This window comes from Neurospora tetrasperma (genome assembly GCF_000213175.1).
Source record: "Neurospora tetrasperma FGSC 2508 unplaced genomic scaffold NEUTE1scaffold_6, whole genome shotgun sequence".
Lineage (NCBI taxonomy): Eukaryota > Fungi > Ascomycota > Sordariomycetes > Sordariales > Sordariaceae > Neurospora > Neurospora tetrasperma.
In genome coordinates, this window is record NW_009799104.1 from 502295 (window position 1) to 516978 (window position 14684).

Sequence of the window (14684 nt, forward strand, 5' to 3'; positions counted from 1 at the left end):
TTAGTCCGTCCGTAAATCCAGACACTCACATTTTCACAATCCACTTCTTTTTTTTCCCGGCCTTCCTTCGGCGGCCTCTCGGCGCAAGACCTTACCGGGACACTCCACCACGGCCCCACACCACGCCGCACCATGTCCTCCGTACAGGTCCATATGCGGCATTCTCCGCCCCCCCAGTGAGCCCACGCAACCTCTGATCTTCCACTTCCGTCTTGGCCGAGGGCGAAGGCAACGCCAGTGCAGCTGACAAGCGAGATAGCGACAGGTGCTCACTGGTGACAGACGGACCGACGGTCTGCACAGAGTTTTGTGTTTTGTGTGTGTGGTGGTGTGGCTGCCCAATGCAACGTCCAGGGACCACCGACTGTCTCAGACAGGCAAACAAGGAACTGTTGATCTCTGGTTTTTTTTTTTCGGGCCTTTTTGCCGAGTTGCATGCCGAGCTGGGATTTGCAGCTTTCTCGCCAGGAACCAACGCCCTGGACCTGGGAGATGAGGTGACAGATTATCAATTCCTGTCGAGGGGTTGGTTGGTTGGTTTGTACCTGTATTGGTACAACATATCACGCAAGCGAACTGCTATGATCATCACGTTGCTGTGAAAACTTTTATTTCCCTCTGCAGGTCACGTCCCTGAATTGCGGCTGCCTGCGAGTCCAGTTGCGGCTGTCATGCAATTTGACATTGCGGCACTGATCTGGCTAGTGTGTAGATACTGTACAGTAGTTTACTGCATTGGCGATTTCCATCCATAATAATGTTCCATGGTGACCTTGTAGACGCCAAAAAGAATCCGATCCAGAGATTCGGTAACATCAACCGCCGGTTAAATTCATTAGGAAGACCTGGACCTGGCTGGTATCGCGGCATCGCGGCTGCTGCGCGGCATCGCGGCTGCTGCGCGGCTAGCAAAGCGCAATGCCACAAACAGGCTGTGTTCACGCGGTGTACTCACGCGACTCTGTTTGGATACACTACACTACACTAGAGTTGACACGACAACGGATGGAGCACTATGGAGGAGTGAAAGGGCAACACGTGGGTGGAATACGCGACGGTAAGTGGCCGGCCGTTTGGGAGGGCGATCCAAAGGCCAAGGTATCCAAGTCTTTGTAAGGCATTTTTCTTGTTGATGTCCTCCGCTGCCAGGGCGATGGGGAGAGGGAAAAGTGGGATGATTCCGGGGTTTCGGTGGAACTGTGGGTTGTAACTTACGACTTGCTGCTGAAGTCTGAGACTTTGCAATGTTAATAATTTATCGAAAAACTTAAGAAAAAAAAACAAAAAAGATAAAAAAAAAGTAAGAATTCGCCCGAATCCCTTCAACTCCATGGCATGAATTCCACTTTTGCTCAACGGCACATGGACACCTTGCTCCGTTTTGACACTCAGATGACATTCAGCCAAACAGAGCCTAAGAGCACGGCAATATCCGTCTGACACCAAAACCATCCGTTTAATAGTGGAAACTACCAAATCCGTCGTTTTAACACTCGCAATATGAGACATCACCATCGTTCGCAGAGGAATCATTCCGCTGTGACATTCGCAAGCATTTCAGGTTTTGCTGGTGCGAGGCAGGCCGAATTAATTCCATTATAATACGAAGTTTAATTCCGTGGAACATGTTTCGAGCGAGCGCCCAAAGAAAAGAGAGAAATTACAAAAAACGAGCCTGACGAAAGTGGAGACGGGTAACCTTCAAAAAGACGCAGCAGTGTCGTGGCACGTGAGACCCCTTCCTCGGTACGTATTTTGTCAGTTGAGGCTGAGTGAGATGCGACACGGCCTGGAAGCCTAGGCAGCGCCGGCTGTGACTTGTGAGGTTCTCGCCGAGAGTCGGGAACGATCTCGACTTTTTCTGCTGTCCATGTCTTGGGGAATTATGTTTACCCCAAGCGCCCTACACCACTTGCTCGAATAAGCTCACAAGATCTACAAGGCTAAGATCTAACAAAGTGCCCAACAGTCTGGTAAGCAAAGCATCTGATACGCGCAGGCAAACGCGACCCTCTCGAACGGGCAAAGGTCAAAAAAAGATGGGGACCTGAGGGACCCTACACTAAGAATGTTGGCAAGTGTGCCACATGACGCACTACCCTTGGACTCTGAATCGCGTCAATTCCCACCCTCTTGTCTCCCCGGAATTGAGGCTTACATACGGCGATTCCAAGATGGCGTTGTGGCTCGTGGGAGATGAGGCCGTGGATTACATAGCCTGCTATGGAGTCCTTTCAGAGTACACTACAGCCGAAACGGCACCGGCGGTTCAAGAAATTGCGTTCCTCATCTGAAGTCATCCCTAGTCAGTCATTTGACGATATATGTTTTCGGTCACGAGGTAGTCCGGGCCAAGCATGGGAGTTGCCACCGTTTAGCAGATTTCATCCAAACTCCCATGTCGGCGTCGGCAGTTGTGGGAGATGGAAAATGTTTAAAATGCCATGCACTATCTTACCTAGGAATTGTTGTGGCGGCATCAACCTCCAAGACAGACCCCGTTTCGTCGAGGCCTCCGTCACCATTTTACACCCGGCGCCGTGACAGACGCGCCCTCCGCGCCCCGCATGAGCTTCAAGCCAACCCCGCGCTCAAACCGGAGGCCCGACTGGAGACCCCGCAAATCTTGCACATCAGATCCCTCCCCCCGCCCCGTGATTTTTGTGATTTTTTTTGTGATTTGCATCTTACGATAATGCCGTGTCGAGGATCCATTGTCGTGGAGAACTTTGAATTTAATTTGGCCGTGGCTCCCCTGTTTTGCATGGCTAGCATGCGTATCTGATGAAGCCACACGCTGGAGCCTGTGGGCTAGGGCTGGGGATCACTAACAGATATGTCTCAATTATAAGTCTGAAGCTGTTAGTACTACTGTAGATGATGCCGTGGGGAGGCAGGGTGGACCCGCCGCCTGCCTTGTCAGAATCTGATCTGTAAGCAGAGCCCGGTAACCCCTCATCACCGAGTCAATGCAAGACGAACCATCGTGACCATTGCAACTTCGCATCCCGAGCTTTCCCGTGGCAGAACACCTTGACGGCCAAATACGTGTCCAGCTACTGGTCGCCGGCGGCGATGAAGTCGCAACCGGCTACGGATCATGGTTCTCGAGACTCTCCCCGCAGCAACCCGTCATCGCTCTCCCGTGGTCGTCGGGCATCCACAGCACAGCAGGCCAGCAGGCAACTTTTCTAGGCCGAGAACAGAGCTTCAGGCGGACATCACGACCATGTTCAAGGTCACGCGACGTCTTTCTGTCCACTTGCTCAGCCTCCTTGCCCTGCTCTGGACACTCGGTACGCCTGTCTTGAAACGCCGTGATGGTTACCGGCGGCGAATATCAGCACTACACAAGCACGGCCACGAACATCACAGGTCTTTTTCATGCATGGTTCCAACTTCCAAGGTCCCTTTTCAAGCAAGCTCGCCACGACCTGTTGTCGGAAGTTCTCGTGATGAGTTGGGCAACAAAAGGGTCCATCCCCGTTCCCACCAACATGGAAAGCCAGGTGGACGCTTGGTAGAACGGTCCGAACGGTGGGGATGGGAGCGAGTAAGGTAAGTTCTGTCTCGGTGAAATAGTGGACGACCACAAAATAATCGGTAAAATTTCCGATTTTATCTTTGGCTCTTATTTTCATCGGAATACTTCAACCAAGTGGAGTTCTTAACCCTCCGTTGCGGCGTTCCCTGGTCCGGTCACGGTCGGCGGGTCGGATGGTCGTCGTTGACCCGCAAAGAACGGCGCGGGCATCACGGGACGGGCCCCGGGGGTGACATTCGGCTACGCGCCGGTCCCTAGCTCATCCATCATCTGACAACCACACACCACCACAACCACCCACCCACAGTTGCTAGGTAGTCTAGACGTTAGACAGTTGTCTATTTCTATCACTTCTCAGATCGCCGTGCTGACGGAGGGAACAAACAAGTTCCTGAAGATCTTTTCTTACAGGTACTCGCCCACCACAAGTACAGCATCTCAACGGTCTCCTTCGCTCAGTCTCACCGGGCCCTTGGACACGGCGGACAGCGAGTGGAAGCAAATTGCAATTACTTGATGATCATGTACTTGCTGTCTCACCTTGGGAATCATCCAATGCCTAGCTCGCCAGTTGACTTTTTGATCACAATTCAGAAAAGTTAGACTCGGGATGAGACGCTGACAGCCGTCCCGCCGTGTTTTTCCGAAATTATCATGTCATTGCCCACACACACACACACACTGTTGCCGTCTCGATGTGTATCTCAACCTCAGGAAAGCCTTATTTTTGCAGACTCTTGCTGGTCATGAGGCCTTCGTTAGTCGCGCCACGTCGACAAACATCTTCACGTTCCCCTCACGGGGAGAAGTCTCATGCTGTGACAAAGCGTGGGAGAAGTAAATTGCTGGCATAACTCGCATGCAGTGAGGTACAGTGCTGCAACTCACCCAAGAAGAAAATCAAATCCCCCCCAAAAGAGAGCGAAATACACATTACATACCAATCCCCGACGTTGCAGCATCTGATTGACGTCTCTCCTCTGATGGAGATCACTACGACTCAAGTCCCTACCTGCATTAATTCTCGCTGGCCATACATTAGTAAGGTATCATTAGGTACGATCCACGCTGAAGGATTCAAATCAATTGCCGAATCTCATTCTAGGCGCCTAAACTAACGAAACGGAACACCGGTAAGTGGTCCCTTGATATCTGTCAAAAGAAAAACCTCCCAAGAAAAAAAGAAAATACTCCAAGTCACGCACACAGAATCATCAACGAGTAGGCTTTCCCCGTTGCCGCTCAATATAGCCGATGCAAGAAGGGGCTTACGTGGGCATGGGCATGTGATGGTCCCCTAAACCAGACAGACAGACCCTTTACACTAAGACCCTGGTTCCTCTTCGTCTCCGCTGATGAACATAAGTGTAAGTATTGATTGGAGACTTTCAGCCCTATCAGAATATCGGAATCCTCTTTTCCATTTTACATACCTACGGTCTACACATTGTTGTGGTGTAACTGGCTACATCGACTAGCTACCTAATGACTCGAAGACAAAATGTCTACCTCCTCCAGGCAGCATCGCGTACTACTTGCTTTGAGCTGTTTGGGTTCAAGTGAGTCGTAACGGACATTTTATCAGACTCATTTCAGGCACCCTCAAAGGAAATTGTCCATACACTTATCCTTACCTTGCAGGTTACCTATCTTCAACTGAGGTGATGTACCTCCTATCAACTCCACGCATGGAAGTTACCAGTGCGGGGGGCGCCACCTCGCGAGAACCTTACTTTCTTAGGTAGGTAGGTAGCTAGCTGTGCCTCGGATCTCTAGCAGGTGAACTCTAGGCACACGCCCCGTTATACCAAAACCGTACCAATCGTAGCGCCAAAGTTTTCATCGCTTCCATGTTTTCTTTTCTTTTTTTCTCGCTGTTCAGGTATGACCAGGAGCCGGTGGGCGCGAACATCGCTAATTTAGCGCTGACTGCGTCTCTCGTGCGTGCCTGCCTGCGTGTGATCTTGAAGAATCTTTAAGAGTCTTCTTCAGGGTCCGAGACAAATATCCTTACTAGAGTGTGTGTGATATGTCTCAGTTAACACATCCCCTCAGCACAACCCCTCGGACCACTTCTAGATGCATTGGTTTCCGTGTTCGGAATACCCTACTTTACCTACTGAACCTTCGCGTGCAAGGCTACGCTACGCTAGGTATTCCTACCTCTAGGTAAGGAAACTATTTTCTATCGCTTAGAGAGGTGGTGTCTGGGCATAAAACAGGACCCTTGAAAACCGCCGGCGGCTGGCGCGTGTAATAAAGTGAAAGTGAAAGTGATGGTGGTTTGCCCCTGAATTGTTGACTGGGTTGGTCCTGGTGATCAGATGTGATATATCATGAAGGTGGTCACGATGTTAGTTGGGTAGGTAGTCTGGTAGTCTGGTATGTGTGCGTAGGTCGCTAAGTACGGTAGTAGAAAGCCAAGCGCTCCGCCGACACTGTAGCGATTCCGGGGATTATTCTAGACCTAGTGTAATGCTTGTCTCAGGGTCTGATGTTTGTTTGTTCAGCGATTTGTTCACGATGCTGAAAGTAAGGCGAACCCGGGGATGGAATACGAAAACCGTTCGAGGAAATGCTACTAACGTACCGTCAGTAACGGAGTCGACATCTTCCAGATGCACATGGCGTATTATTACATTGAAACTGAATTTACAACTCGATTTTGTTTACAAGCCCAGTTAGTTACCTGTCCTATGATGCGGTGCCTTCCTTTTCTGAGTCTACCCTACCTAATCCCGTACGCTTGGCTACAAGCTCAACCACTGCTTCTCTTTCTAGGTACCTAGAGGCAACCACAAGTACCTACCTAGGTATATTCTCGGGGCTTACCCATATCCTCCTCCGTATACACTGTAAAACATCTGTCTATACCCCAACTCTTCTTCGTCCACGTTCTTTAATCACCCGTGCTTTGACTGGTTGCGCGCCGAGTAGTACCTGTGTTAACCTGTGTTTGACCTGTGCCACGGGAGGAAGCCGGTGAAGGAGTCAAGTGGACGGTCTTTGGAAGGTGCTACAGACATGCGGATACGATTTTGTGCTATCGTCTACCTACGATGAAGCACGAAAAAGACAGAGGAAACATTGAACTCAGCAACGGCGTAAAGTAACGCAGTGGTAGAGGTGACGGGGGGGACGAGAGCTTCACTTGACATGTTTGTGTTTGTGTTTGTGTTTGTGTTGCTGCTCTGTGTTTAGCTAGTACCTCTAGAATAGGTATTTGATGGAATTGTGGGAAAACGTGGGGGGGAAAGGACTTGGGGGCAGAGATTTAGGTACTGTAACATTCATTCGAGGGTCCAAGGCTCATTCAATACACCCAGGCCTGGCCTTTTCTCGGAGTTGGATAAGTCAGGTATTCTTCGATAAGGGATAAAATGCCCAATTAATTTCCCATTATATCTCATGAACAATTATCAAGGTACTGGGCTCCTATCCAAGTGCCTACAGTGTACCTCTGAGAGATGTACCTACCTGACCAGCTACCCCGCGCCGCCTCACTCGCGATGCTACCTCCAGGACAAGGCAACAGCCAGTCGTTCGGCGCGCTGACATATATTATAACTTTTCAGCACTGCTACGCTGACATCTTTTTTTTATGGCCCGCCCCGCGTCAGAGTCGTTCCGCACCCCCGCGGGGGCATAGCACATAACCCTGGCACGCCTGGCTCGCCTAGAAACGGGACAACAGAATAACGGAGTGAGGCACAGCTGCTCTGAATAGAGTCATGTGCCCACCGTGGAGAAGTTCCAGATGTTTGATGGTCTGTTTTGGGAGTGATACCGAGCCCTTCCTCATGGGTGGTGATCGCGGGATTGATGTTGATGAAACGGCCGAGTCTGTCGCTTTGTCCCAGAAAAGGGTAGGAGCTCGTAGCTGAGTACCCTGAGGTGATCCAGGTTGGTCGCCGATCCAGGGAGCTGATCTTCTCATCACTTTATTTCCTGCGCTTGGCGTTGGTTAATGTTGCTGTGACAACTCCCGCCGACTGCGACTCCTTGCCAGTGAGCCGGACAAGGTACAAACAAGGCGGCGTTAGGTTGCCTGATCAGGAAGGCTGAAAAGGCTGTCCTGGGAAGGGCACAACGCGAGCAGCGCCCTGAACTTTAGCCAAGCGACCTACCGTTAGAGGATGTCACAGCCGCGTGTAACCATGAGCCCGAGCCCTTCCCCCGGAGATTCTCATGCATCCCGGCCGATAGTATCAAGTCGTTTGCCCATAGGTAGCTGGCGGTCAGGTATGCCCGGCGAGCACGTGCGAGGGGAAGCTCTCCTCTTTGGCCTCTTTACGCCCTCAAAGTATTAGCGAAGGTTAGTATAAACTCAAGGCAACCTTAGAAACAGGGCCGCTCTACTGCTGTTGCTGTCGAAGTTTACCCAATGCCTCGCTTATCAAAATTTGCCACCCCCCCTTTTGTCAGTTCATGCCACTGGAGCACCAACAAGACTCACGACGTAACCGCCGCGTGGGACGGAGGTTTCCACGGGAGGGATAGGATGCGGCTCAGCAGGAGTTGTGATCTCAGGTGACTGCTCATTTTCATGCTGGTTGCCGCGCTGTGCTCTTTTGGCCTCACCGTGTGCGTTTGGTCGAGATCTGAGCATTGGGTTCTGGCTTGAGGTTCTCCGAGGTAGTTCCAGTGTGGTTGTTGCTGGTTGGCAAGTCGAAAACTTCCATGGAAAAGTGAGGTGATTTCGAGGAAACATTCCATGTTTCGGTGATACGCTGCGAAGATATGCCATGAGCGTATTTTACTACCTGGAATACACCAACGTACAGTTTGGGTAAGTTTCGGCCACCAGAGTAGGAACAATTGTCCTGATGATCGGGTTAGGGTTAATGGAGGATACTAACCTTCACCACTTCGGGCATTTTCCATCAAAAGAAATCAAGGCCAGTACCTGCCCGAAAGATAAGTATATGATACAGCGCAATCAGAAGGATCAGTTATGAGTCAGCGGCTCATTATCTGACTCCAACTACCGACGGCAACGAGATGCGCCGACAATGCATGATCGCTTCCCCGGATGAGATGATGACCACCCTCCTGCTCGGTGCTGACGGATAGGTGAGCCGCGCCGTGCCATCGTTACCGCCTGACTGTTGTTAATGTGACCCAGAGCGGGTGGTGATGTTCTCAGGGTTTGATGAACTGCCTTGAAGGGTGATGGGATTTGAAAGGAACAGGCTCACCACTTTGCCCTCCCGCTGGCATGACGGTCGTCGTTTGGGAGGGCCGAAACGAGATGACTCTTGTCATCTGGTCTGCCGCACAAAGGAAGCCTACAGTACTTGCCTACTTACCCTGGCCTTGGGATACAGAAAGGCTGGTCTGGTAATAGTGGTCTACACTCAGAGACCCTACCGGTACTCTGTCTGTAAGAGGTGGAAGATCATTTGGCGATCATGCGTCCATGAGACCATCTCCAGACACTGGCTCGATTGATTCTCTGGTTTATTTCTCTCAGATCTTGAATAAGAACCAATCGAGAAGAACATGACATCGCACGCGTGATGGTCCCCATCGAATTGATGTTATGGTACATCCGTTGGTGGCGAAAGTGCCGAGCTGAAACGGAGGCCATCGAGGTACAGAGGCTGAATGTTTGCGAGATAAAATGGGTGAATTTAATTATAAACTTTCTATCACCATGTATAATGACTCGAAGGACGGTAGGTAGGCTGGCTTGACGGGCCGATTACTACTTCTCCTGCTTCGCCTCCAGGTCGGTGAGGTACACTAAAGACACCGACTGGTAAGAAGAGAAGTTCGGGAGGTTCCAGGCCCAGACCGCCTATGATGTCAGCTCGCACAGGCCGCAACTGCGAACAGCTGGGGTTTTAGCGGGGCGTGAGGGGAACTGTGGGGGTTCTGTCACTTGTCACTTCACCTTCATCCCACCAAAATCTCCTCCGATGCGGCAATCAGCTTACCCCTGACCAACCTTTTGGAGTTTATTTACACCACGTTTTGATATTAAGATATTTCATGTCGCGGAAGAGCGACGAATCACATTCAAATTCCCCAAGAAATAGGAATTGCTTGTTGCTAATAGGAAAGAAAATTCAAGAAAATACCCCTCATTGAGATCCATTGCTGAGAAGGAAGGGAGGCAAGAACGTCACGGTGCACCTCGCGCTAAGCATGTACCTACCCGATGTAAGGAAGGGTGAGAGGCTGCTCCTGCTTTGGCTGAGCTGGAACGCAATTTTCGATTGAAAACTTTGGGTTTGAATGCTAAATTCTTTGATTTCCGGGAATTATCGCCAATTAACATGCAGTGCTTGTGAGTTTTCTTTTTCCCAGCTTCCATCCCCGTATTCGTTGCGCCTCACCAATTACCCGCACAGTATTTCCAGGCACCTCCGTTTCTTGTGCGCCGGCGATGCTGATACAAGACAAGTACTACAACCAAGACATGTCATCACGAGGTCGTTTTACCACAAATACGCATGGCTCTTGAGGTTGCTTGGGCTGACGGACCTCGACTGATCTGGGGAGACACCATCAGCCCTAATGACGACTAAATCCAATGTTAGTGTCCACCATCTCGGCCGCGAGCGTAACGAGTTGTTGGCATCAGCCTAGTACAGACCAAAGGCTGCCCAGGTGCAAGACACTCCCGCTATTTTCACTTCCTTGATCTTGTCCAGCTCCTCAACGATTACCAAGTGGCTTCGGCTCTTCGCCCGAATCTTCCAGGAACCATCTTGTTCCATCTTCCTCGAGTCTGGCGTGAGCAACGGCGAAAAAATGGCCCACAAAGCGCCACAGCCAACATCCAACAGCCGCCATTGATTCATGTCCACGAATATTGGTTACCACTGGATTCCCAACTTCGACTCCTGACTTGGAGAACTAGGCTCGAATTCAGAGCGCATCGCCTGTTCGGCCTTGCTTCACTTCTCGATTGGTTCTGACTGTTCGTACAAAGGGCTGACCGGATATTACTTGTGCAGCCCGAGTATATCTTTAGGATGTCGTAACCCGTCCCAGATCGCTGGCATGCGTACGAAGCCTCGCCAATTCGCAGACATCGACCCGTTCATGGAGCACTTTACACTGCAGATATTACACTGGTGCTCGGCCCGCCGCCAGTGTCCTTGTTCTGGAATTTGAGCAACAAGCCTGAGATGGACAAGTGTTACTATCAAGGCCTCCAAAACCGTATTTGGTTATGGACGATGGCAACTGGCCGTTCCACAGGAGTCTTGGTGACTCGCCGCCCGCTCTTGCTTTGCAACTTGCCTGCTGGGCGACAGTTCGAAAGACTCCCACGTCATCTATCTGATTCGAGATATCTCAGCCACCATATATTTGGCTCGTCATGTGGACGAGCTTGTCCTCCATGGCCCCGGACTTGTCTTGAAGCCACCACGGACAACATGTTCTTCAGCGGCCATAGAAGGCCAAGACACTTCTCTTCTTCCCGGTTTACCCCGCTGCCTTGAGCTGGGATGTCTCATCCTCAAGACTCAATAGTGTTTTGGTATCGATTTCTCTCCTGTCAATGGCGCAGCCCTGTGTTGCCGTTTGATTTGGATTTCATTCACTTGACCTCCTCACCGTTGTGGCACGACATTGGGTCAACTTGCTTGTGTCACTGGTCCGACGCGACACTGCCACGAGAAGAAAGAGGGAGCCAGAGTGTTAAGAATACACGGCCCTCAATCCCTTCAACTCATCCCATGCCTTCAAGCTCCCATGCGGGTCAGTCCAGGTTCGAGACCAGAGTTCCATTTTTGCGAGTTTGACTCTTGTGTGATCATTCCTGCGATGAGATTCACTTAGTATTCCTGCCATACTACCCGGAGACTAGCAGTTCAAGCCCATGCTTGTACTTCCGCATGAACTCCGAATGTGGGGGGCAGAAGCGCCAGTTCATGCTGGTACTCGGTACGGATGTCGGGTGGCTGCCCCGGATCACATCAGGCGCATATACCGTGTCACACCAAGAGTACTAAGACACAGAATGGTACCGTTGCTCACACTCTGCTGATGCGGCTTTGCTCAATAATGTATCACTCTGAGCAGAAACGCTGATGTAATCCGGGCAAATGTCAGTGGGTGGGATTCCACACCAGAGATCTCTAACCATGGCACCTCCGCATTTCTTAGGAGTGTGCACATCTAATTTCCTCTCCATGGGGGTGTGGCTGCTGTTGTGTAGCCAGATCTCCATTGAGTTAACTCTCCATAATTACGACAATCCTCCGATACCCTCCGGATGGTTCTGTATGCTTCGAGAAGTATGTCCAGGATATCCGACCTTCAGCCTCATTGGTAAATTGCCTACGGGTTAGTTAGTAATCGTCAATTCATTTGTACCAGTCGTCGGAAACATTTACCCCTGGAAAGATATTGAATGAATCTATATCGCCTCAAGTAAGCTTTCGGGTGCCAGGGCCTTCGGGGAAGCTTGGAAATGACCGTCGACCGCCTTGAAACCCCACACGGTCCGTCCCCTTGATGGCTCATCTCGTTTCAACCTGAGAGTTGTATATGACCTGGGTTTGTAAGACGTTTTCCATTCTTTCGGCGAGCACGTCTGTGGCACAGCGATGGCCAGCGCGCATCGGCACAGTTCCGTGCCTTTTCATCATGTCTCAACTGGATGGTGAACCTCATCTGACCCATATGACAACGGTCTAAATCAAACCAGCAGCGCTCCATAGTTAGTTGTCCTCTCCAGGTCTGGAAGGATTGAACCAAAATAAGCTTCTGCCTTTCCACGTCCACGGAAACGGTTCTTGTACATATTACATTAACTGTAACTGGGTGCTTGCAGCCAAATAGTGTAGACCCTACCGACCATGATCGACGAAATTTCCGGGGTACTGTGCATAGATAGGGGTCCAGCATACACGTTATCCGGTACCGGCAGGCAGAGAACCAAGAAGGTGGTGATCACTTTCCCGGATCTGAGCTACTTACGGACATTAAGTACGCGGACTCTATTGGACACGCTATGGTTCAAAGCTCAAGTGTCTGTCATGAAAATATGACTATGAATAGGTGCATAAACCTATCAGCGTGTAATCACATAGAGCGAGCCAACCGCAAAAGTACCAGATCCCATCATACCCAGCTGAAAGAATAAAGCTCATCAAGTTCATTCACGTGCCTGACCATTAATCATACCAAGCCGACGTCGTGCCCTAGCCGTCCGTAGCTTAACGATTAGGCATCGCCTTTCCGTCGCGCTTAGGCTAAATGGGGCCGGATAAAAGGGAGACGGTTAGGGTTACCGGCGTTGTTAACTCAGAGTGCCAATGCCGAACGGCAGGCAGTCAGGGATGTCGACCAGGACTTGCTTTGAGTCTGGGGCGAGCCAGGTGCTTGGGGCCTGGCTTCTTCGTTGTTGCAATACTGGGTCTACCGGGTAACGGTATGAAAGCTGATTTGTTCAAGACCGAATGGAACTGAGTCCTGAGATGAACCGTGGGTTCCATGGTTGACAAGGGGATAACAAACGGAGGGAGCTTGGGATTTGGTTCGGAGTCTGGATACATAACTGTCGTTGTTGGAGGGGTCGTAAGGGTAGTGTTAGAATTCGGTAATTACGTACTTGGGGAGGCCAGAAAGATGTTCATACCTTCATAATCCTGTGAAGGTCTGATATTGAGTTCCTGGTCCTGTGACTCCGTGATGTTATGCCCTAGACCGGCATCTGACCTGTTGAGAATTGGGGAATCAGTGGGACCTGTCCGATCCGATCCGGCCGGCCGGGTAATGTAAGGACCGGAAAGTGTCCACGGGTCAGTTAAGGTGGATGGAAATTTGATAGCAAAAAGTAATCAAGTTTTGTTTGTATGAAACAGGTTTGCAGTGAAAAGAGGCGACTTTTTCTTTGCCCGTTAAGTTAGGTTTCAATCTGGAGGCTGTCGAGCACCCATCTCATCGAGTGCCGTACTCGGTAGCTACGTACCGTTGGGTCACTCTGTAGTAGAAACTCGAGTAATAACTTGATATTAAACAAACCTATCAATTCCTCGTAATCTTTTCTATCCAACACCTCGTTGCCTTTTCTGTGTAGTAGTATAACTCAGCATATCATTATTCTAATCTGGACATCAAGATTGAGTAGGTAGGTATTCTGCATCAGTTTCCCTTCCATTCACAATCCCCTTTCCGGTACAAGTCACGAGATCTCTCTCTTCCGAAGCAGGGTGAAATCTGCAAGCCACATCCTCTCTTAGTACCTGCAGTGATATTACCCGCGATGAGACGCTCGGCGTCACGAACAGCTGTAAAAAAAAAAAAAAAAAAAAAAAAAAAAAAAAAAAAAAAAAAAAAAAAAGAAAGCGTGCCTGGTGCGTGTGGTGGTGGTGGTGGTGATGTGAGGAAGAGGGTGTGTAGGTTGCCATGAATACCTAGGCGAGATCAACAACACCATCGGAATGGGTATGTCTGATACTGACGCTGTTTGGGGATAGAACGCACCCCAGGTTCAAGGCAGATTTTTGGGAAATGGAAAATCTAAACAATTCCTGTGATCTATCCCCGTACGACGAGTCTACAAGAATCTGTTCTATGACGATTGGTAAACTGACCGCCTTGTCGGACCTCTGAAACGGCCATTGAGCGGCGATGGAAGTGAAGGAAGGTACCTACTAGACAGGAGCTTATGAGTGTCGTTATCATATTAGGCAGGCGTGCCCTCTGGATGGGATGGAATGGAATGGAAAGAACGGCCAGCAGCTGCAACGAAGCCGCAAGCCGGAGAGACGTAGACCGCCCGACGTAGACGTGGGTGAACAGCAGGCATACAGGCAGGTACCAGGCAGGCGCCTGTCGTCACAGGACCTGTAGCCGCCACTGTTTTTCTCTTCTCGACAACCTGCATTCTACCACGCCGTGAACTAAAGATTTGGCATGTTGGACGGTACCTACTCGACATTTCGTCCTTCTAACAAAACTACCTAGGTACCCGAATGAGGCGTCAACGTCGCTGGCGAACACGAGCCTGCCGGGTCACAGCAATGATGAAAAAAGGGGGAGGCTGAACCGTATCTGGTGTGCTTTTGACTTCATCTACCCTGCATCATGACGAGGGCTCGCTGCTGATCATCTTGTTCAACATCCCGAGAAACAGATTGAGAGAGATCTTCGTCAGACCGCTTACACCCGTCAA

At 50.4% G+C, this 14684-nt stretch overlaps 2 protein-coding genes across 2 annotated transcripts; one reads left to right on the forward strand and one right to left on the reverse strand.

Moving 5' to 3' along the window:
• Window positions 1-7220: 7220 nt before the first annotated feature.
• NEUTE1DRAFT_112589 (uncharacterized protein) lies at window positions 7221-8260 on the reverse strand (the record flags this gene model as incomplete). Its single annotated transcript, XM_009855733.1, has 3 exons — window positions 7221-7492; window positions 7672-7832; window positions 8001-8260. 3 exons carry the CDS (start codon window positions 8258-8260, stop codon window positions 7221-7223), a joined length of 693 nt encoding a protein of 230 aa, XP_009854035.1.
• Window positions 8261-8289: 29 nt separating this feature from the next.
• NEUTE1DRAFT_140381 (uncharacterized protein) lies at window positions 8290-8617 on the forward strand (the record flags this gene model as incomplete). Its single annotated transcript, XM_009855734.1, has 2 exons — window positions 8290-8333; window positions 8488-8617. 2 exons carry the CDS (start codon window positions 8290-8292, stop codon window positions 8615-8617), a joined length of 174 nt encoding a protein of 57 aa, XP_009854036.1.
• Between the last annotated feature and the right edge of the window lie 6067 nt (window positions 8618-14684).